Source organism: Equus przewalskii, chromosome 9, assembly GCF_037783145.1.
Source record: "Equus przewalskii isolate Varuska chromosome 9, EquPr2, whole genome shotgun sequence".
Lineage (NCBI taxonomy): Eukaryota > Metazoa > Chordata > Mammalia > Perissodactyla > Equidae > Equus > Equus przewalskii.
Window position 1 is genome coordinate 26,776,631 of NC_091839.1, and position 25,552 is coordinate 26,802,182.

At 43.4% G+C, this 25,552-nt stretch overlaps 1 protein-coding gene across 3 annotated transcripts in view; it reads right to left on the reverse strand.

Moving 5' to 3' along the window:
• The window catches only part of LOC103544309 (zinc finger protein 814-like), a 100,741-nt gene extending 76,681 nt beyond the window's left edge, over positions 1-24,060 (reverse strand). The window contains exons 1-3 of one of the 3 annotated variants that reach the window (XM_070558769.1): positions 22,507-22,853; positions 21,021-21,147; positions 6,736-13,231 (exon numbers count right to left, since the gene is read on the reverse strand). In XM_070558769.1, the coding sequence (XP_070414870.1) occupies positions 10,749-13,231; positions 21,021-21,147; positions 22,507-22,614 (2,718 nt within the window). In that variant the 5' untranslated portion in view covers positions 22,615-22,853 and the 3' untranslated portion in view covers positions 6,736-10,748. Of the gene's footprint in view, positions 1-6,735; positions 13,232-21,020; positions 21,148-22,506; positions 22,854-23,769 lie in introns of those variants that run through there. The other 2 variants (XM_070558770.1, XM_070558771.1) reach the window with 2 other exon arrangements.
• Between the last annotated feature and the right edge of the window lie 1,492 nt (positions 24,061-25,552).

The following is a 25,552-nucleotide window of genomic DNA, read 5'->3' on the forward strand; positions in this document are numbered from 1 at the left end:
CCTTTGTAGGTTAATTTCTTCTGCCTTGCTGCCCTTAATATTATTCTTTGTCATTGACTTTGACAGTTTTAATAGTATATGCCTTGGAGAAGGTCTTTTTGCATTGATGTAATTAGGAGTCCTATTGGTTTTATGTACTTGTAATTCCAGTCCTTCCCCAGGTTTGGGAAGTTCTCAGCTATTATTTCTTTGAACAGACTCCCTGTTCCTTTCTTCCTCCCTTCTCCCTCTAGGATGCCTATAATCCTTATGCTACTTTACCTAATTGAGTCAGATATTTCTCATAGAATTTCTTCATTTTTAAAAAATCTTACTTCTCTCTTCCTATCCCTGAAGGATTTCTAGATAACTATATTCCAGGTCACTAATTATCTCCTCCATATGTTCTCTATTTGTTATGCTTTCTACATTATTTTTTATCTCATTGTGTTCTTCATAACCAGAATTTCAGCATTTTTTTTTAAGGGCTTCAATCTCTTGGTGAAGTATTCCTTCTGTTAATTAATTTTATTCCTGAGCTCATTGAACTTTCTGTGTTTCCCTGTAACTCCTTCAGTTTCTTTATGATAGCAATTTTGAATTCTCTGTAATTTAGCTTGTAATCTTCTGTGACTCATGTTGGTTTCTCGAGAGTTGTCATTTTCCTTCTGTTCTGCAGTGTTACTCTAGTTCTTCATGGTTTTGAGGAATTTATTCTCTGCCTGCACAATTATGGTAGTAATCACCTACTCTTATTTGGGTGAAGCTTTGGTTACTTTGTTTCTGGCCACCTGGGTCTCATGCTCCTACACTGGGTCTCCATGGGCTCAGATGTTTCTGTCTTGTGCACCATGTGCACTGCTATTCCTGGGTTGTCTCAGGGTGCTGGTTGCACCAATTTCAAGGGTGCTGGGTTCACAGATGTCACTGTAATTGATGGGCACATGGGGGCCCAAGGACTTGTATACCACCCCTGCTGTTGATGTAGCTGGTGCTGGGGTTGCCACCCCTTGGGGCTGGGCCACAGTTTCTACTGTGGTTTCTGTTGTTTCTGGTCCCAGATTCCATCTGCCACCATGGGGGGGACAGTGGCTGTTTTCTGTTCCTGCCCCATCTACTCATAGTGGTTCCAGTCTGGCCACTCTGCATTCATGGGAGCTGGCCACAGTTGCTTGGCAGGTCATGCTCACATGGCCAGTGCTGCTACTCAGTGGGGAGTGTTGGCACAGTCGGGGCCACTGCAGTAGATGGGTGCATGCATGGGCCGGGCTACCACTTTGAAAGCATTTGTGTGTGCATGGGCTGCCCCTGCATCCACTCACAGTTGTGCTGGCCACTGGGTAATAATCAGCAACCTGGATCCCTGCCACCAGGGCAGGAGAGGGGTCTGCTCCCTCAGTTCTGCTGCTTCCTGGAGGACCAGTCCACCCACTTCAGATGTATATCTGCATGGATCTCTCAGGTGTCCTGTTGTGTAGGGAATCCTCTGTTGGTTAATGGATGTCTGTTTAGTTGTAACTTAGAGGGAAGAGTCAAAGGGAACAACTCACTGCCACGATACTGACATCACTGTTACTTTTCTCTTTCTAATTCTTTTTAAAAATGTCTTGAAGTTTCTCAGTTGTTTGTCCACTAGTACTCATCAGAACAAATTTCTATGTTTTACATTATTTCTGAGCTGTTTAAGGTACTCACAGTTCCCCCAAATATCCTGTAAACTAGATAGTAATGAGATGGGAGATTGAATCATCTCATTGGAGTGTGGACTGTGGTCCCAGATGAGTGTGTGATGGTGACACACCTAGAAACACATACAGTGTGATTGTGTTTTCCTGGCATATCATGGCATAGTGGGAAACACAGACATTTCAGAATCTGTAGGTCCAAGGTGTGTAACAATAGTCCTGGTTAAACTGCAGCACAGCCTAAAGACACACACAAATCTCTGTGACTGTGTGTAGTACTGACAAACCTCAGTCCAATTTGCAGGTGCTCTCTATCCTGAGGATGCTTTGTGATAGGTGTAGGACGCTGACACTCTCAACACAGCCTGGACCCACATACACATGTACCACACTGATCACAGGACACACATGTGACAGACACAAGACACACAATCTGCACATGCAAAACACCAGAGACCTGTGGGATAGGATGTAGATGCTGACACATCACAGCAGGAGTGGCCACAGGAACACATACATACTGCACAGAGACTGATTTTTTTTTTCCTTTTTCTCCCCAAAGCCCCCCAGTACATAGTTGTATATTCTTCATTGTGGGTCCTTCTAGTTGTGGCATGTGGGATGCTGCCTCAGCATGGTTTGATGAGCAGTGCCATGTCCATGTCCAGGATTCAAACCAATGAACCACTGGGCCGCTTGCAGCGGAGCGCACGAACGTAACCACTCGGCCACAGGGCCAGCCCTGCACAGAGACTTATAAGACAGGCACGTGATAGGAACACCCCAAAGCAGATGTGTGGGACACACACACATAAACATGCACATACAATCGCACAGTATCTGTGGATTAAATGTCACAAGGCACAGCCTGACATAGGGAACAACCCTCTCCTTCAACCCTGCAGGTTTGATGATGCCCTGATGGGAGTGAGAACAGGGAGCCAGGTGCACACCTTGGCCCAACCTGGAGACTCACATATTTGATGCATGAATGTTGGTGCATGAGGACACTTGGTGGGAGATAATCAGTCCAATCCCAGGAGGCAGATACCTTTACTCAGAACACCTTGAAACAGTGGTCTCAGTGGGCAGGAGTATGGGGTGGGATGGGGTGGGCTTTACAAGAGCAATCAGATCACTTCCAGTTAGCTTCAGGAATGGGCGGACTCTGGCCCTCTCTGTCCCTCACCCCTCTTTCAGCCCCTCTGTCCCTCAGGCCACCTCCTGTCCCTAAGTTCCCCACTGCCCCCAGCACTCTCTAGCTTCCAGCCCCTTCTGTTTCCCAGGGGCAAGGAGAGAACCACGGGGCTTCTCAGAACCTCTAACCCTGAGACGTCCTCATGGCCCATGATGCACTAGGGAGCTGCAGAGCCTGGAGACTTGAGTATAGGCTTCAACTGTGCCCATTCCCAGGACTGTGACCTTGACCAAGTCCCTCCCTGCTGTTTGGCCTCCATTTCCTTGTGTCCAAAATTGGAAAACTCAAAATTCCTCCCCTGCAGTGGGGGACATGGAGAGGTCACATTTGTGATGCATGTCCCTTAATTCCACCAGCTGGCCTCCTCGGTGAGTAGAGAAGACATGCCTCTTCTGGGACCTCCTCAAATATTCCCAAGAATATGGAGGTGCACCATGAGCATGTACAGAAATTCTCAGTACATCCAGTGCTGTGTCCCTCATGGCCCAGGTCCCTGGCTGTATGAGCAGTCTAAAGATTTTGTAGAAGCCTGTAGCTTTACCTGAATGGCATCGCTGCATAGGCAAGAAAAAAAGAATTGGCCAATTTTTCCTTCCACTTATACAAGGATGACAGTCCCAAGACATGGAGAGATAATAGGTGAGTATAGGAATTTCAAATCTTCCGGGTCTCCAAGAGCAGTGGAATTCCAAGAGAATTTTATGTAGAACCAATTCTCCAAATCTTCATTACTGTACAATTAGCATATAAAAAACTACATGTTTAACTTGTACAAATTATGTGTACTCATATAAGTGTGTATGTATTTATTTATAATCACACTCACACACACATACACACAGGTGAGTTCATCATCATGAACACAATACTGACCATAACTCTCTCTCCCAACATTACCTCCTGCCCCTAGAGAATCTCTCTCCCCCTGCCTTCCATGGTCTTCCTTCCCTAGACAACATTTGTCAACTGTATTTCTGTAGAGATTCATTTTCCTTTTCTCTAATTTTAAATAAATCAAATTTTCATAACATTTCTGTGATTTCCTTCCTACTGCATAACTACTTGAGTTTTATCATTGTTCTGTGTATGACTAGTTTATTCTCTTTATTGCTGAATAATGTTCTACTGTATGAATAGAACACAAAGTGTTTATCCATTCACCTCTTACTGGAAATCTGGATTGTTTCCAGGTTTTGGCTATTACAGATAAAATTTCCACAGATGTTTATATCACCTCTTTATATGGAAATATGTTTGGCTTTTTTTAGCTAGGAGTATATTGCTGGGGTCAGATGGTAAACATTTTTGTTGCTTAAGAAACTGCAAAACTGTGGTCTGAAGTAGTTCTTATAGAAGAAATGTCTGGATTCCCAAAAATTCATGTATTAAAACACTATCACACTCCCCAAGATTATGGCATCAAGAGGTGGTAGCGATGGAGAATAATAATTAGGACTGGATGAGGCCATAAGGGTGGAGCCCTCAGAAATGGGATTAGTAAACTTGCATGTGTCTTGAGAAACACAGCTTGCTTCCTCACTTTTTTCAGACATGTATATCCAACAATTGCTATAAAAATATTAAATATCCACACAAAAATTGCAAATAAAATACACTGTCTCCTTGCTCTTCATGTTACGTGGAGTGAAGCTCTTAGAATGGATGTTGTGAGGTTTAGTGTGTTTGCTCAACAAGAATAATCCAGACAGGTTGTAAGAAGAAACATAGTGGACATACTACGCAGTCTGAAGGCAAGCACATGAGATGACCCAGAGGGACAATGCCTCTGGGTCCTTTACAATATGGCCCTTCCACTTCTATGTCACTATTTGTGGCCTCAGAAAGTACAACTCTTTTTCTATGTAACATTTCTTACTGAATTTTCTGAGACATGGTGTATTCCTTCATAAGAACATAAGATTTATCTGGTAACAGTGGTTACTTCCCAAACTTACATCTGCTGCCAGGACAGTGGCTGCAGTGATGCATCTGTGCAAGCGTGGAAGTGGGCACCTGAACCTGACATGAAGGTTTGGGACACAAGCAGCTCATCTCCTTGCTGGGAAGTGATTATCATTTCACCAGGAAGTACGGCGGCAGTGTCTGCAAAGGGAGTGGAGAGTTTCTCTGGAAAACAAGGGAGGAGTGAGCAAATTACAGAGGGTTACTCAAACAGATTAATGGGGATGTCCATTGAGAAAGACTCAAGAGCTAGAGGAGAAAAGGATCCATGAATCCTGGGAACAGATGTGTTGACTAGGAGACACTGAGTTCTAAGATGTGAGAAAATTTAAGTAGAGCCCATGGCTATGCTGGAAACTTGGCTACCATGAAATTCTTGTTTCTTCAAAGTGGGAATCCTTTTCATTCATCACAACTCTGAGGAAAAACAAACCTGGAGGGAAAGGAATGGCAAGGTGAGAGTAGAACGATGTGGAAGAATGTGGAAGGAAAGCTTCAACAAACATTCACCGAGTATCTCATCTGACTCAGGTTCATCCAGACAGGTGTCATACATCAGGGAACAAAGAAATGTGTCCCCATACAGCCTTCATTCAAACTGAGGGGAGTAGCCAATAGTTACAAAGAAAACATATAATACAGTAAATTATAAGGTGACACGTGTGCAAATATAAAACAGAGCAGCAATGAAAATGACAAGCATGTGGAGTCAGGAGGATTTCAAGGAAATGGAGGGCTCAGCGTTGTTCTCATTGTGGAGACGGTATTGCAGCACACAACTAGAGGGCGGGAGAGAGTGACTTGTGAGGATATATGGGGAAGATGTTCCTTGGAGAAGAAATAGACGGTATAAGGTCCCAAGGGCAAGAGCGGGGCTGGAGTTCCAGACTATTCATGTGGCGATGGTGCCCATTCCAGGGTGGCTGGTAATGTTTTGGAGGGTGTTTTAATAAACCATACAGAACACTTCCCATATGTTCACATTCCCATAAGTGCATCCACAGGCCTGTACACCAGACTTTCTCATCAACTACCTTCTCGACTCTTCCTTCTTTGCCAGGGCAGATCGGCTGCTGCCCTGGGATCTATATATGTTGCCACCTCGGGATACTTATTATTCCACACAAAATGGATGACCAGCTCACAGCTCCACCCATTGGGAAAGTTTGTCTTCTCCACTGTCTTTCCAGGACATCCTGATTGTAGCTGTGACGCAGCCTCCACTAATTTCTACTTCCCTCACAAATCAAAGCGACCCAAGCAGAACCCAAGCTCAGGCTTTCTCCTCCCCTTAGCTGGCTGTGCAGATCACCCAGGATACCCAGGATACTGCAGTGAGCTGTTCCTACCGTGCTGGGGTCTCCCCTACCTGCTCATGCAGCCTGCTTGTGTTCTCTGGAGTTGATCTGGCTCGATCCTGCCTGTACATCTCTCCTGTACAATGGAATTCAGCAGTGCCCGTCTGACTATGACTTAGATGGTCCAAGAGAACTCTCCTCACAGTGGGTCGTTCTGGATGCATGGAGATGATGCCCCGTATTTCAGTCTTCTGTTATTATGTGGGCACAATGACACAAGTTGTTTCATAGTGATTTATAAATCTGTACTGCAAGTGGCATGGACTTCCTCCAGAGCCTCAGCAGCCTGCACTACGATTCCCTGGATGGGACTTGTTAACACCCTACACTGCATCCTTCTCCACCACAGACACCATCCACACCAAGGAGTCTGCGGAATCATATTGCTGCAGTGGCAGGACTGCTTGTGCCACAGCCCAGACATGTGCCGACTTCTTCCTGCTCTAGGAAGCCATCAAGCTGGCCCATCTTCCATGCCCCCTGATGGATACATAGTATTCCTGTTGTGGAAATGTTGCCTCTTGATGTCAAAGCAGCCTACCAGACACTGTGCTTCATTTTATACCTTCATTTATTTATTTAGCAAGAAGAATCAAGTAACACACATTAGAATGGCTAGTATTAGAAAGACTGATTACAGAAAGTGTTGGTGAGGATCTTGAATACTCAAATTCTTACACACTACTGGTGGAAATGTGAAATTCTATGACCACTTTGGAATGGTTAGGCAGTCTCTTAGAGACAAAAATATTAACCTGCCATCTGACCCAGGCATTATACTCCTAGATATTAACTCAAAAGACTAAAACATATTTTTATATAAAGCCTTGATATAAATGTCTATGGTAGATTTATCCGTAATACCTCAAAACTGAAAACATAAAATTAATAAAATAGATTACTGGATAAAACATTGTATTCTATCCATACAACAGATTACTCAGTGATAAAAGAATAAACTAATCATACACACAACAATAAAACTCAAGATAATTATGCAGTAGGAAAGAAACCACAAAAAATGGAATAAAGATTTGCTTTATTCAACCTCACATCTACAGACAGCTAATATTTGACAAAGGTGCCAAGAAAATACAACTGAGAAAAGACAGTCTGTTCAATAAATGGTGTTGGGAAAACTGGACAGCCACATGCAAAAGAATGAAAGTAGCCCATTATCTCACACCGTACACAAAAATACACTCAAAATGGATCAAAGACTTGAAGCTAAGTCCTGAAATCATAAAACTCCTGGAAGATAATATAGGTAGTACACTCTTTGACATCAAGCTAAAAAGAATCTTTTCAAATATCACGTCTTCTCAGACAAGGGAAACAAAATAAAAAATAAACAAGTGGGAGTTCATCAGATTAAAGAGCTTTGGCAAGGCAAAAGAAACTAGAAATAAAACAGAGACAACCCACCAATGGGGAGAAAATATTTGCAAATCATATATCTGACAAGGGGTTAATCTTCCCAATATATAAGGAACTCACACAACTGAACAATAAAAAAACAAACAACCTGATCAAAAAGTGGGCAGAGGATACAAACAGACATTTTTCCAAAGAAGATATACAGATGGCCAATAAACACATGAAAAGATGTTCAACATCACTAATCATTAGGGAAATGTAAGTCAAAACTACACTAAGATACCGTCTTACTCCTCTTAAATAGCAAATGTTGGAGAGGGGGTGGAGAAAAGGGAACCCTCATACACTGCTGGTGGGAATGCAAACTGGTGCAGCCACTATGGAAAACAGTATATGGAGATTCCTCAAAAAACTAAAAACAGAACTACCGTACAGCCCAGCTATCCCACTTCTGGGTTTCTACCCAAGCAACTTGAAATCAACAATCCAAAGTAACACATGCACCCCTGTTTGTTGCAGCACTCTTCACAATACCCAAGACTTGGAAACAATCCAAGTGCTCATCCACTTATGATTGGATAAAGATGTGGTATATACGTAAAATGGAATACTACTCAGCCATAAAAAAGGACAATTTCATCCCATTTGCAACAACATGGAAGGACCCAGAGGGAATTATGCTGAGTGAAATAAGCCAGACTGAGAAAGACAAACACCAGATGATTCCACTCATTTGTGGAATATGAACAAACACATGGACAAAGAAAACAGTTCCATGGTTACCAGGGGAAGGGAAGTAGGGGGTGGGCACAGGCAGTGAGGGGAGCACTTATGTGGTGACAGTCAAGAAACAATGGAGAACTGAAATGTCATATTGACGTAAACTATTATGAACTCAACAAAAAAAAAAATCACAGGAAAGGGGCTGGCCCTGTGGCCCAATGGTGAAGTTCACGCACTCTGCTTCAGTGGCCCAGGGATTAGCCAGTTCAAATCCTGGGTGTGGACATGGCATTGCTCATCAGGCCATGCTGAGGTGGCATCCCACATGCCACAACTAGAAAGACCCACAACTAAAAATACACAACTATGTACCATGGGTCTTTGGAAGAAAAATGAAAAATAAAATCATTTTTAAAAAAATCACACAAAAAAAGATTTGCTTTATTTAAAATTCTAGAAAAGGAAAGAATCTATATAGAAATAAAGTCAAACAAATGGTTGTCTAGGGAACAAAGACCACGGAAGGCAGGGAGGAGGAGATTCGCTGGGGGCAGGATGTAATGTGCGGAAAGACTGTTATGTTCATTTTATTCATGATGCTGGGTTTACCAGTGTGTGTTTGCATGTGCACTTGGATCTGTTTTTGTGGGCTGGGTGGGATGAGAATGTCCTATCCACATACACATACATAGTTTTTTACAAATATATTTCAAAGTTTATGGATTAAATATGTGCTATTTAATGTGTAAATCATACCTCATTAAGGTGTTGGAGAATTGTTTCTACATAAAATTCTGCATTTCCCACTTTGCTTGAAAGCCCAGGAGATTTGAAATCACTGTACAGTTTTCTTAAAGCTAAATTTATTCAATACCATAATGATTCCCACTTCTCCAAGTTATTGTGAGAATTAAAAAGAAAATACTCAAAAAGTAAGAACTCAGTGTGTTTTCTTACTTTTATTGATCCTCAGAGGCCAAGGGAAATGCTATCATGACCTGCACATCACAGTCGGTAAACTGAGCCTCGAGTAGCTCCAGCATGCCACCGAGACATTCCCTAGTGGGGAACCCAGTGAGACCTCAGTACGCTACAGCCACTCCTGCCTACAGGGACAAAGAGGTGCCTTGCCCCTGACTGTCACTGCACACAGGTGGAGAAGACAGGTGCAGCTGCTGCAGAGTGAATGGGCACCTCGGCTCTTCGCCTCTTCCAATGGCCCAGGCAAAAGGTCACCTCTAGTTCCCATTTTATACAGGAGGAAACGGTCATTTTCTGTAAGCTCCAGCAATGGATGGGGATCTGAGATTGAAACTCTGGCACCCTGGGGTGTTTGATCACTGCCCTCCTCTTCCCCTCCCCATGGGGCTTTGAGCATCCAATCCATCCTGATGCCACCTAGTCCCCCATCTGCTCCAACCTACCAATGACAGATGAGGAAAATGGGCAAACACCACAAGGCAAGACTTTATTGTATTACTGAATGTCTGGACTTAAGAAACAGATGGGGAATGTATTAACACAAATTAGTATTTAAAAAGTATGATGTATGTGTCCATTACATTGTGCAAAGCATAAAAAATTTTGAAGAAAATTAGGATATATTCTTCCAGTACTGAAAGTTATTCCATTATAAAAGGAAGTCACTCGTGTATTTGAGAATGAGTAAAATTCCAACACACATCTTTGTTGCTTCAGTCCTATTTGTCAAAGAAAAGGGAAACAGCCAAAGTTCATAGAGGAATAAGAAAAAGATATCAGCAGACATTTTATCACAAACATATAGGCAGCAAACGAACATCTGAAAAACTGCTCATCAGGAATCCTTAGGGAAATGCAATTAAAACAACAGTGAAATAGCACAAAAAGGTGGTAAAAAGGCCAAATTAGAAATGATTCACCGGGGCTGGCTCCGTGGCCCAGTGGTTAAGTTCACATGCTCTGCTTCAGCAGCCCAGGGTTTTGCCAGTTTGGATCCTGGGTGCAGACAAGGCACCGCTCATCAAGTCATGCTGAGGTGGCGTCCTGCATGCCACAACTAGAAGGACCCACAACTAAAAATACACAACTATGTAACGGGGAGTTTTGGGAGAAAAAAGGAAAAAAATAAAAATGATTCACCACATTTGGTACAGCATAAGGACTTTCTACATTGTGAATTCTCCAGTGGTAAATGAGAGCCGAGTTTTAGGAAATCATTTTTGACATTCCCTGCACTCATTAGGCTTGATGCAGCATCAACAATCGATGTGGAGTAAACATAGCTAAAGAATTTTCCACATTTGCTTGGCTCCTAAGAACTTGATCCAGTGTCAAGTCTCTCATGTTGACAGAGTGCAGAGCTTTGGGTTAAAGATTTCCCACATTGGGTGCGCTCACAAACCCTTACTCTAGTATGAACTCTCTGGTGTTGAGTCTCAAGCTAAAGGCAAAACATTTTCCACATTCACTATACTCATAAGGCCTTTACCCAGTGTGGACTCTCTGGTGTTTACTAAATTGGGAACTATCCCTAAATGACTTCCCACATTCAGTGCACTCATAAGGCCTTTCTCCAGTGTGAACTCTCTGGTGTTTATTGCAATGTGAACTACTCATGAAAGATTTCCCACATTCACTGCACTTATAAGGCCTTTCTCCAGTGTGAATTCTCCGGTGTTGAGTAAGTGTCGAGCTATTGGTATATGATTTCCCACATTCACTACACTCAAAAGGTCTTTCTCCAGTGTGAACTCTCCAATGCTTTTTGAGTTGGGAAGGATCCCTAAACAATTTCCCACATTCACTGCACTCGTAATCCCTTTCTCCAGAGTGAACTCTCAGGTGGTCATTGAAATGTGAACTATTCCTGAAGGATTTCCCACAGTCACTGCACTTATAAGGCCTTTCTCCTGTGTGAATTCTCCAGTGTCGAATAAGTGTTGAGCTATTAGTATAAGATTTGCCACATTCACTACATCTATAAGGCTTTTCTCCAGTATGAACTCTCCAGTGTTGAATAAGATGAGAATATCCTCTAAAGGATTTTCCACATTCACTGCACTCATAAGGCCTTTCTCCAGTGTGAACTCTCTGATGATCACGAAGGGTGCTCCTAATGCTAAAAGATTTCCCACATTCACTGCACTCATATGGCCTCTCTCCTGTGTGAACTCGCTGGTGTACAACAAGACTGGATTTTTGGATAAAAGATTTTCCACAGTCACTGCACTCATAAGGCCTTTCTCCTTTGTGAACTCTCTGATGATTACTGAGGTTGGTATGAGATGGAAAAGATTTCCTAAATTCACTGCACTCATAAGGCCTTTCTCCTGTGTGAACTTTCTTATGATGATAACTGAGGGTCCTCATGGTGGTGAAAGATTTCCCACATTCACTGCACTCATAAGGCCTCTCTCTTGTGTGAACTCGCTGGTGTCTAACAAGATGACATCTTTGGATAAAAGATTTCCCACATTGACTGCATTCATAAGGCCTTTCTCCTGTGTGAACTCTCTGATGATCACTGAGGTTGGAACCAGATGAAAAAGATTTCCCACATTCACTGCACCGATGAGGCCTTTCTCCAGTATGAACTCTCTGATGAGAATGGAGTTGGGAGACAGAGATAAAGCACTTCCCGCATTCATTGCACTCATAAGGCCTTTGTTTAGTGTGAATTCTCTGATGACAACGGAGGCCAGGAGGAGAGAGAAAAGACTTCCCACACTGACTACATTCATAAGACCTTTGTTCACTATGTACTCTCTGGTGTTGAGTGAGGTAAGATGGATGGCTAAAAGATTTCCAACATTCACTGCACTCATAAGGCCTTTTCCCTGTGTGTACTCTCTGGTGTAGAATCAGTATCGAGCTGTTGTTAAAAGATTTCCCACATTTACCACACTGAAAAGGCCTTTCCCCCATGTGTACTCTCTGGTGGAGAATGAGTACCGAGCTGTTGGTAAAAGATTTCCCACAATCGCTGCATTCATAAGCGTTTTTTCCAGTGTGAACTCTCCAGTGTACAATGAGATAAAATTTCCGTTGAAAAGATTTCCCACACTGAGTGCACTCATAATGCCTTTTTCCTGTGTGAACTGTTCGTTGTCGAATAAGGATAGATCTATGGCAAAAAGACTGTGCACATTCACTGCACAAGTAATTTTCTCCAGAGTAGCTTCTCCAGGGATAAATGAGGACAGATTTTCGGTTAAAGGATTGTCCACATTTGCTGCACTTGCACTGCCTCGCTCCAGAATGAATTTTTTTATGCTGACTGAAGGTTGAGGTTCGCCTAAAAGATTTGCCACATTCTCCACACACATAAAGCCTTCTTCCAGTGTGGACTCTCTGGTGAACAACAAATGAGGATTTGTACCTGAATGCTTTCCCACATTCACGGCACACAAAACACTGTCTTCCACTGTGGACACCCTGGACCTGAACAAGTGTGTGTTTGGGACCAAAAGATTTCTTGCACTCTCCCCAGGTGAAATGACCTTTCCTGCTTTGTAAAGTGGCCCTACACTGGGTGATTTTGGTTGGCTTCTCAGTGTTGTGAGTGGCATATTGGTGGAGATATCCAGAGGTGGCCACAAAGTCCTTCTCAACTTCCTCGTGGGTAAAGGGATTCTCTGACAAATGGAATCTGCAGCTCTTCACAAGCAAGGCCATGTCCATACTGCTTCTGAAGGGCTTCTCTCTGATGTGCTGCTTCTGGTATTTTTGGAGGTTTGCACTGAAATAAAATAGTTTTGTACACACCTCACACGCAAACGTATTCTGACTGTGTTGTGTTCCCTGGTGGTCAGCCAATTGAAAAATATCTCTGAAGACCAGACTACATGACTCACAGGTGTGGGTATTCTGTGAAATCAGACCTGTCTTGGGAGTCGTGGCCTGTGACACACCTACAGAAATGCTGTGTTCAAAGGGAGCCTTCGCATCCTCTGTTGCACTCCAGCAATCTGAAAACAAAGAAACCCTGGTGAAGCACATGTTGACTTTAAAGGGAGGGAGAAATCCATCACAAATGTGCATCTGTCACATCTAGGAAGGGGTCTACGGAATGCTTTTCCATACAAGGGAGCTGGAATCCAATTGGGGAAGTGGCTACAGGGCATCACCGGGTCCCTAAGGCAAAAGAATGATGAAGACCTCACCAGGGAAGAAGATAAGGATAAGCTGTGACACAAACAAAAAGGTATATTTTAAAACTTGTTCCTTTGAAAAGGATTCCTGCAGGACCTTTACTGCTGGTGATATGAGGCTGTATAAAAGCATATGTCCTGGGGCTGGCCTGGTGGTGCAGCAGTTAAGTGTGCACACTCCGCCTCGGCAGCCCAGGGTTCGCCTGTTTGGATCCCAGATGCAGACATGGCACCGCCTGGCAAGCCATGCTGTGGTGGGTGTCCCACATATATAAAGTAGAGGAAGATAGGCATGGATGTTAGCTCAGGGCCAGTCTTCCTCAGCAAAAAGAGGAGGGGATTGGCAGCAGATATTAGCTCAGGGCTAATCTTCCTCAGAAAACAAAAATAAAAAAGCATGTGTCCAAACCCAGGGAAAAGCAATTGCAATAGAATAGCTGCTTTTCAAGACAATGTAAAAATGTGGCACATGTGACCCAATGTTGCAAAGCAATAGATGAAAAGTTATGAGAGAAATGGGTGAGGTATGAAGTACACAGAGGTCAAGATTCTCCCTGGGTTAAAAATCAGAGTGGAAAAGACAAGTAGGAGAACTGACTAGAAGACAAAGCACCAACCACGGGGAAGGAAAAAGTAGAAATGATGTGTGGCACTGCAATGACAACAAAACACTAGTTAAATGATCTGAACACAGTCCTGGGTCACACCCTCCCAAACCACAACAGGTCGAGGTACCTATGAATCCACCCTGGAACCTTGGCTATTGAGAATCCCTACAGTTTCTGTCACCATTGATCTCAGCTGATGGAGCTGCAGTGATTACATGGCTTATCCCTCCCCAGAGCCAAAATTGCCACACTGCACACAGTCACCTCACAACCAACACAAGGCGAAGGCCTTTCCCCACCAAAACCAACTGCTAAAGGTTGGAAGAGGTGACTGATTCATCAAATGGGGAAACATTAACAAAAGGCTATAAGGAACATGTAAATCAAGGAAACACGACATGACCAAAGGAGCACAATAAGTTTCAAGCAACTGAACCCAAAGAAATGCTGATCTACAAACTGCTGGACAAAGAATTCAAAATAATTGTTTTAAGGAAGCTCAGCAAGAGCCAAGAAAACACACAGACAACTCAGTGAAATCAGGAAAACGTATATGAACAAATCAAAAAGGTGAGATTTAGAAATTATTAAAAAAAAAGATCAAACAAATTCTGAAGTAGTAAAATACAATGAACAAAATGAAAAATGCAATAAGGAGCATCAACAACCAATTCAATCAGGCAGGTAAAAAATGTGTGATCTTCATTCAGGTCATTTCAACTCATCCACTCAGAGGAGAAAAACGACTGAAGAGACTACATAAATTATGGGATGCCATCAAGGGAAATAATATGCGCATCATGGGAGTGCCACAGGGACACATGAGGGAGAAAAGGGCAGAAAGCTTATTTAAAGAAACAGTGGCTGAAAACTTCACAAATCAGAAGATGGATGTGGACATCCATGCACATGATGCTCAAAGGTCCCCATACAGAGCTCATTATCTAGACACATTATAACAAAACTTGCAAAAATCAAAGACAAAGAGAATTTCAAAAGCAGAAAGAGAAAAGAAACCCATCGTATACATGGAAACTCCCATAAGGATACAAGCAGATTTCTCAGCAGAAACTGGGCTGACTAGGAGATGGTGAAATGAGAAATTCAAAATGCTGAAGGAAAAAAAATGAGAAAAGAGAATGCTTTATCCATCAAAGCTGTCCTTGAAAATGAAGGAGAGATAAAGACTTCCCTAGGCAAACAAAAGCTGAGAGAATTCATCACCACTCTATCGGCCTTACCAGAAATGCTAAAGGGAGTTCTTGAAGCTAAAATGAAAAGACGCTAATTACTAATAGGAAAATACAAACCACACTGTTAACGGCAAGTATATAGTCAAATTCAGAACACACCAATACTGTAACATGGTGGTATGTAAATCACCTAACTCTAGTATAAAGGATAAAGACAAAAATATTAAAAACGACTGTAGTCAAAATAATTCTTTTTTTTCCCTTTTTGAGGAAGATTAGCCCTGAGCTAACACCGGTGCTCGTCTTCCTCTACTTTATATGTGGGAGGCCTCCCACAGCACAGCTTGACAAGCAGTGCATAGGTCTGCACCCAGGATCTGAACCAGCAAAACCCGGGCCACCGAAGCAGAACATGAGAACTTAACCTCTGCGCCACTGGGCCAACTCCCACAATAATTTCTTAATGGTTACACAATATAAAAACAAATAAACTGTGACATCAAGAAGATAAAATGCACGGGGGCGGGAAACTAAAAAGGTACTTTTTTGTGATTAAGTTGCTATCAGCTTAAAACAGACTGTTTTAAGAAAAGTGCCTGGTACCCACAAAGCAAAAACCTACAAAAGATAAAGAGAAAGGAATCAGAGCATACCACTATGGAAAATCATCAAACCACAAAGGAAGACAGGAAAAAAGAGACTATAAAAGAACCAGAAAACAATTAAAGAGATGGCAATTGACAAGTCCTTACAAAATTCTCCAAAGACACACAGTGGCTGACCAGATAAACAAAAAAAGATCCAAACACATGTTGCCTACAAAAGACACACTTTAGCTCTAAGGACACAAAGAAACTGAAACTGAAGCAATCCAAAACATTATTCCATGCAAATGGAAATGAAAAGAAAGTAGCTTATACTTATAGGTGGCTATATTTATAACAGACAAAATAGACTTGACCTCAAAACCTGTCATAGGAGACAAAGAAAGTCATTAGATAGTGATAAGTCAATTCACCAAGAGGATGTAACAATTATAAGTATACATGCACATAACATGAGAGCAGCTAAATATATTAAGCCAGTATTGACATATTGAAAGGTAAAAAACAGCAACAAAATACTAATAGCCGACTTCAATACCCATCTTTCAAGAACACGTGGATCATCCAGATAGAAAATCAATAGGGAAATATTTGATCTGAACTGCACTTTACACCAAATGGACTTAACAAACATATACAGAAAATTCCATCCAACTACAGCAGAATACACATTCATCTCAAGTAGACACAGAAGATGGTTTAGGACAAATTATATGTTAGGCCACAAAACAAGCCTTACCAGATATAATGAGACTGAAACTATATCAAGAATCTTACTCGGGGCCAGCCCCATGGCGGAGTGGTTAGGTTCGCGCACTCCACTTCGGCGGCCCAGGGTTTTGCTGGTTCAAATCCTGGGCGCAGACATGGCGCCGCTCATCAAGCCATGCTGAGGCAGCATCCCACATGCCACAACTGGAAAGACCCACAACTAAAAATATACAACTATGTACTGGAGCACTTTGGGGAGAAAAAGAAAAATTTTAAAAAATTTAAAAAAGAATCTTACTCGCCTACAAAGGTGTGAAACTCGAAATCAGTAACAAAATGAAAGCTAGATAGTTCATGAATATGTGGACATTAAAACACACTCCTGAACAATCAGTGGGTTAAAGAAAAAAATTGAAATGAAAAATAAAACTATCTTAAGAGAAACGAATTTATCAAAAGCAGTTCTGAGAGTCAAGTTTATAGCAATCAATGCCCACATTAAGGAAAAAGAAAAAATCTCAAATAAGGAGCCTAACTTTACCCCACAAGGAATCAGAAGAACAACAAACTAAGCCCACATTTAGGAGAAGGAAGGAAAAGAACAAAGATCAAAGCAGAAATAAATGAAATACAGACTGGAAAAACAATAGAAAACCAACAAAGCTCAGAGTTGGCTTTTGAAAAGAAATAAAATTCGACAAACCTTTACCTAGACGAACTTAGAAAAGACTCAAATAAATAAAATCAGAACTGAAACAGGAGACATTAAAGCTGATACTGCAGAAACACAAAGAACTTAGACTAGTGTGAACTGGATTGACTAGAAATGGATAAGTTCCTAGAAACATACAATCTATCAAGGCTGAATCATAAGAAACAGAAAATCTGAATAGACCAATAACAAGTAAGGACACCGAATCAATAAACAATATCCCAACAAAGAAAAGCCCAGGACCAGATAGATTCACTGGTCAATTTTACCAAAGATTTTAAGGAGAATTAACATCAATCCTTCCTCAACTCTTCCAAAACACTGAAGAGGACGAAAGATGTCCAAACTCAATTTACCAGGCCAGCATTACCCTCATATCAAAGTAAGATAAGGAAACTACAAGAAAATTAAATTACAGGCCAATATCTTTGATGAACATAGAAGGAAAAATTCTCAACAAAATATTACCAAGGCAAATTCAACAGCATATTCCAAGACTTTGACACTATGATCAAGTGGGATTTATCCCTGGGATGCAAGGATGGTCCATCATATCCAAATCAATAAAAGAGATACACCGTATTAACAGAATGAAGGATAAAAATCACACAACCATTCAGTAGATGCAGAAAAAGCACTTAACAAAAATTGAGCATACTTTCATGTTAAAAACTCAACCAATCAGGTATAGAAGGAACATATCTCAATATAATAAAGGCCATATACAATAAGCCCACACGACCATCATACTGAATGGTTAAAAGCTAAAAGCTTTTCCTCTAAAAGCAACAACAAGACAAAGATGCCCACTCTCCTCACTTCTACTTAACAAGTTCTGAAGACCTACCCAGAGCACTTAGGCAAGAAAAAGAAACAAAAGGCATCAAAATTACAAAACAGGAAGTAAAACTGTCTGTTTGCACAAGACACAATCTTATAGATAGGAAACCCTAGACTCCACCAAAAAAAAACTCTTAGAACTAAGAAACGAATTCAGAAAAATTGCAGGACACAAAATCAACATACAAAAATCACTTGCGTTTCTACACACTCATGGTGAAATATCTGAATAAGAAATTAAGAGAGCAATCACATTAACAATATCATCAAAAACAATTAAATACGGGGCCGGCCCTGTGGCCGAGTGGTTAAGTTCACACGCTCCACTTAAGCAGTCCAGGGTTTTGCCAGATCAGATCCTGGGCGTGGACATGGCACCGCTCGTCAAGCCATGCTGAGGCGGCATCCCACAGGCCACAACTAGAAGGACCCACAGCTAAAAATATACAACTATGTACCAGTGGGCTTTGGGGAAAAAAAGGAAAACAATGAAATCTTAAAAAAAAAAAATTAAGTACAAATAAATTTAACCAAGGAAGTGAAAGATCTAGCATTGGAAACTGTGAGACACTGATGAAAGAAAGTGAAGACACAAATAAATAGAAAGATATCCCATGTTCTTGGATTGGAAGAATTAATACTGTGAAAATGCTCATATTCCCCAATGTGACATACAAAAATCAATGGAATTTCTATCAAAATTCCAATGGAACTTTTCACAGAAATAGAACAAGAATCTGAAAATGCATATGGAACCACAAACAATCTCAACTAGCCAAAGCCATTTTAAGCAAGAAGATCAAAGCTGGAGCTATCAACTTCCTGATTTCAAGCTACATTAGGAAGCCATAGTAATCAAAACAGCATGGTACTGTTTTGTGTTTGTGTGGTACTGTTTAAAAACACACACAGAGGAATGGAACAGAACAAAGAACCCAGAAAAAGTCCCAGGCATATATGGTGAACTAATCTTTGAGAGAGGTGCCAAGACCACACAATGGGGAAAGGATAGTCTCTTCAATAAATGGTGCTGTGAAAAATGTATATTTACATGCAAAAATATGAAATTGGAGCCCTATCATCTACCACTAATAACAATGAACTCGAAATGGAATAAAGAGTTAAATGTGAAACATGAGAATATAAAATCTCTTGGGAAAACATATAGAATAGGCCACTGGACAGTGGTATTGGCAATGATTTTTTTGCATATGACACCGAAAGTCCAGAGGAAAAACATCAAAACTAAACAAGTGGAACTATATCAAACTAAAAAGCTTCTACACAGCAAAGAAACAACCAACAAAATGAAAAGCAACCTTCAGAACAGGAGGAAATATTTGCAAGCCATGGATCTCATAAGGGGAAACTATTTTGAAAGTATAAGGTACTCATACAACTCAACAGCAAAACAATAATCTGATTAAAATACGGGCAAAGGATCCGATTAGACATTTTTCCAAATTTGGTATACAAATGACTAACAGGTATATGAAAAATTGCTCTTCCTCACTACTCATCAGGAAAATGTAAATCAAAACCACAACAAGGTATTACCTCACACCTTAGGATGTCTATTATCACAAAAAGAAGAGACAAGTGATGGCAAGAACGTGGAGAGAGGGAGCCCTTGCATCCTGTTGGTGGGAATGGAAATTGCTAGAGCCATTATAAAAAAGAATATGGAAGTTCCTCGAAAATTTCAAAACAGAACTACCATGATTCAGCAATCCCATTTCTTGGTATATATCCAAAGGAAATGAAATCAGAATGTGGGAGAGATAATCTGTCCTCTCATTTTCACTGCAGCATTATTCACAATACACAAGATATGGAAACAACCTCAATGTCCATAAATGAATAAACAGAGACAAAAGGTGGTATATGCATATGCTAGGATGCACATGCAAATACACATGTACATGTACACACACACACACAAACCCCTCAGGTATTACAAAGCCTTAAAAAAGAAGGAAATCCTGCCATGTGTGACAATACAGATGAATCTGTAGGGCATTATGCTAAGTGAAATAAGCCAGTCAGAGAAAGACAAATACTGTATGATAGTACATGAGGAATCTACAACAAACAAACAAAACAGGGTGAATTTATAGCAGGTACAATGCAAGGGGCTGAACAGCGAGACAAAGGGGAATTGTTGGTCAAGACGTATGCACCTTGAGTTATAAAATGAATAAGTTCTGAAGACCTAATGTACAACATGGTGATTATAGGTTATAGTACTGTATTTTAGACTTGAAATTTATTGGGAGAGAGTATCGTAAGTTTTCTTACCAAAAAAAGCCAGTAACCATATGAGGTGACAGAAATGTTACTTAACTTGATTATGGATGTGTCATTATTTCATATGGATATTCAATTATTTCATAATGTACACATATATGAAATCATCATATTGTACACCTTGAACACATACCATTTAATAGAACGACAACGCTGGAACAAAAAAAAGAGATCCAAACAATACAGACCCTGTAAGAGGGTCTTAAAAGTAGCCCACGATCCAGGTAAGTAGTGACCATGACAACACCTGCAATTCCACACACAGGCAGGCACGAGGACATGTCAGCTAAAAGAAGCCATCAAACCCTGGGATACAGAAGTGTCATGGATCTGGACACATTTACCCAGCCACAGAGAGGGCAAGCAAGGTGCCATCCACTAGCCTCACTGCAAGACTATTGACCTGGAATCCTTCCCTGTGAGGGCTCAGTACAGAGGGTACTGGGGCTGCAGGGGAGAGAAGAGGGCGGTGCACACACCCAGCCCTAGCAACACAGCACCACCCAGAAAGAAAGAGAAGGATGTAATTCCCACAGTTCACATGTGAGAAGGAAAGAGCACCTCCTAGGGAAAAGGAGTGGGAGGAAATACAGAGCCTAGTCCAGGTCACGGGGAGGGAGAGGGCCTTACCCAGTGAGGATATGAGCGCAAAGTTCTCCAGCATCACATCGTGGTACAAGTCCCTCTGAGCTTCACCAAGGAGCCTCCACTCCTCCCAGGAGAAGTACACAGCAACGTCTCCAAAAGTGACACTGTCCTATCAGGATGGGGACAGAGGAAACCATGAACTTTCTCCCTCTCAGAACCCACAGGCCCTCACCCCGCACATCTACTCCGCACTCTTCCTCCTCCAGAGCTCCCCACCTCAGAGGGGTTACCAGGCCCTGCTGCCACTGACACCCGCTCTCTCCTCAGGGTCCCAATCATCACTGTGTTCAGCCCTCAGAAATAACAGGCAAGGGGACACACAGATGCCACCCAAGCTCTGGGCCTGGCCGGCAGCGCCCCATCCCTCCTGTCAAGCAATTCCCCTGCATCTTCCAGAGTGTAGCTACAAGACACAGCTAAACGTGGGCTCATGCTTCACCCCTAAGTCCCCACTACACGGGCCTTGGGGCCCTCAGCTCACAATACCTATGTAAATGCAAACCATGATGGAGACACCACATTCTCATGTCTTCAGTCCCCACAGCTCTGCCACCTCCCTGCCCTACAACACGGGCATCTCCCTGCACTCACCCATGGACGAGACACATGGCACCCAGAGAGCGCTTCACAAACTCAAACACAATCCAGTACCTTCCCAGTCCTCGGATGGATCCCACAGCCAGGGAAAGCCCCAGATGCTGCTTTGAAGGCCTCCCCACCTGCCTCTGATCCTTGCTTCAAGATCAGCCACCCAGAACCACATGTGAATTTCAGATACCCATGACCCTCCTCCACTTCTGTGATGCACTTTCTGTCCTCTCAGCAGCCACAATCTGCCTCTCCCCACTTAATCTCCCTTAAAACCCCACCCGTTACAATCTCCCTGCCAGGCACAGTGACTTTCACAACTGACTACATTCACCCCAGATCTTACCCAACAGCAAGACTCGAACACCCCAGACCCCTCACGGCTCAACACACAATTCTGGTGAATGTGAACAGTAGAGAATTCGCAGGAGCCCCAGTCTGTCAACTTGTCTCATTTACTCCTCTGCCTCTGAAGGCATCTTCCACCGACTCATCCCATGGAAGCCTTGGCCACCTGCCAGATCGTGCTCTCTCCCACACCTTTCCATGGGGACAGCCCTCCCTCACCTGTGTTTCTCATACTCAGGTACCTCAACCAGGTGCTAAGCAACAGAACCATTCCTCAGCATGCACCCCAGTCTTTCTGACTCGCTAACAGCATTATCACTATATCCCGAATTCCACTTCTCAAATGTGATCCACAGCTCCACCCGGGTCCACACAAGAGCCACAGTAGCCATTTGAAAGTCTCCATCCTGAACCCCTCCCCAGATTTCCAGACCTGCCCACTTGATGCCTCCGCTCACTGTTCTGAAACATGTCAGACTCTTTAACAGGGCCCGAATAAAACTTCTGACATTCCCAAGGAAAATAAACGTACCGACAACTTCCACATCCCACTTGATGGAGCTTCCATCCCTTCAGCGGCTACAACCCAAAACCCTGGAGTCACTCCAAACTTCTTCAACTTTGTAGCTGTTGGCACCATCAAGTCAATTCAGACTCCTGGAGATCCTGTGTACATCAGAGTAGAGCCCTGCCCAGTCTTTTTTGCTCCATCTTCTCAACTTCCTGAGCCATGACAGACAATACTCCACTGCTAATCATAGAGTTTTCATGCCCAATTATTTGGAAACGGGTGGCCAGGTCCTTCTTCCTATTCTGCCTTAACCTGGAAGCTCTGCTAAAATCTGTCCACCATGGGTGACCCTACTGGTATCTGCAGTGTTGGTGGCATAGCTTTCAGCATCACAATCATAAGCAGCCACCATATTATGACATGTGACAGAAACGTCATGTGGTTCCCTGACAGAAACAAACTCAGGCTGCGGCAGTGAGAGTGCAGAATCTCAATCACTGGACCACCATATGCTGGTTATCTATTCCTGGGATAACCTTCCACACCTGTTTATCCTGGTGGCCAGAAATCGGAACACCTCTACGACCCTGGGCCTGCACTCAGAACACAGGGTTTGGGGGTATCCTCAGGGTCCCCGCACCCGAGAGCTGTGAATGCAGCAAGTGAAGAGTCTCAAGACGCCACAATCACGGACATCACACGGCTGGTGTTAGTACCACTGAGGGGTTGGGACACCCTCTCCTTCCCTGTGCAAGTTCTGTAAATGCTTTTTCTGTCCCAAAACCTGTGGGGAGAGGCAGGCCACTACGGCTGGACCCCGCCCCGCCCTGCGACCCGGTGACCTCGGCTTCACTCACTGACCTCCGGGCCTCAGTCCTCAGAGCCGCCTCGGACCAGCTCTGCGCCCTCGGACCAGGACTCCGCTCCCTGCGCCTCCCCGGCCTCCTCACCCCTTCCCGTCCGTTCTCTCCGAGCAGCTCCTGGACAACTTTTTAAACCCCAACACGCACCGCGTCCCTCTCTGGTCACAGCCCTCCCTGCACCGGGGCCCTCGGACTGAAGGAGCAGCCCCTCCCCTGCCGGTGCAGGGGGCACCCCTCCTCACACCGTCCCCTCCGGCCCCTCGGCCCGGGAACCCCGCCCGCAGCCACATGTCCACATGTCCCACGAGCGCCTCCCCGGCCCGGCCCCGGGGCCTGGGCTGCAGGCCCGGGAGCAGCGCCCGCCCGAGGGCTGGAGCTCGGGCTGCGCTGCGGGCGGGGCGGGCCGGAGCCGAGCGCTCACCTGAGCCGGCTCCCTCCGCGCGGCCGCCGCCATCGGCCTCGGGGGCGGAGCGGGGCCGGGAGCGGCGGGAGACGAGGCGCCGGGTGCGGCGCTCCCTGGCCCGGGCCTGGCGCGGGGCTCCGGGCGGCGTCGCCGAGCCTCAGAGTCAAGCGGACGGCGCCGCCTCTCGCGCCTTCTTGGTCTCGTCACCTCGATATGTGACACAGCGGTGCGGAACCAGAACAAAGCCAGAACGGCCAAAATAGTCGCCTCCTCGAGGACACCGGAAGTGCCGCCCCGAGGAGGTCAATTCGCACGGAAATGCCTTCACCCTGATCTTTGATTGGCTCATCTGAGCACCGGTCCTTCCGGGTAATGTAGTTCCCAGCGTTCTCGAGACCGTAGGGAAGGGTGTTCTGCATCCGGACCCGCGAACAGTGAGGAATGCTGAGAATTGCTGCCCTCACTCAGAAAGAGGGGCTTTCCTCCTTGTTAGAGGGAGTGAACACACGTAATTTCAGACTCGCTGAAACTCACCCTGCTCCCACAGGATAAAACGATTATCTGAGATGCTCCCAAATCTACTGATCCACATTGTCATGTCATTCCAGAGTCGGTCTGACATAAAATGAGTCCCCGCGTAGCTGGGCACATTATGTTATTGCTTTTCAAATGCATGCAGCCTGAGGTAATAGTCAGTTTTGTAATTTCTATTAAATTAGCTAGGTTCGAGAGAAGAGACTCCGTACAGGGCCATGACTGGGAGGAAAGAAGAGGGCTATTGTGAATTAGGTGGACAAGCGGGAGTTCTACCTCTGGTTCCCACAGAAAAGCTCTCTCTTGCCTGTAGGGTCAGTGATTGTGTCCTAACCACTGAGGAACAATTTTCTCTATATAACACTTCCTACTCCATATCCTAAGATATGCTCAATTCCTTTTAGTGAAGAGACATCTATCTCAAACGGAGAGCTCCTTACCTAATACTGTTTTGGTATGGGTCATTGGTTGCAGCTCTCATAGTCACAGCACGCACGTGTGGCAAGAGATTATCACAACACCAATATAAACGGGGCATCTTAAGCGCGTGATCTAATGTCCTTGATGCTAATTATCATTTACCAGTGATTGCAGGTACAATTCTTCCTGAGGAACTGATATTATTCAGAAAATCAGCTATGAAATGCAAGTTTCAGAAAGTTACTCAGAATGTTTATGTAGTTATTCAAAGATAGTAGCAGAAGTGGCTCTGGGGACATATCAGAGGAGATTGAAGAAAATTAACACTTCAGAGAAGTTTTGGTAGGGCTTTTATTCTTGAAAACATTAAGCAATACCAGCTGGGAGAAAGAACTGAAATGGACATTAAGAGCAGCCAAATTAATAAAAATGAACAAGAATTTGAGGTGTCAATGTTTATTCACGGCTCTAACAAATGTCCATTGGGCAAATACTCAAAATCAGACAATGTTGTTGCAGATGAGAGACCTCACAAAGACCTCTGCGCTCATGCAGCTTACATTCTTCTATGAACACAGACAGGAAAACGGAAAGAAAAAGTATGCTAATATAAAGTGGGTTATTGTGATAGAAAAAAAGTTAAAAGACTTACCTAAATATCGTCTAAGTCAGATCTGAGTGAGACTCAAAGTACAATTCATCCTGAGGCAAAATTCCTCTCTAGCTATGAACCTGAGAACCCAAAAGCCAGGTGTTTTCAGAATACAACGGTGACACAGGCATGGGATACACATTTCCATTTGAAAAGGGAAAAAGAGGGAAAAAAGGAGTGTGGGGTCCCAGGTAG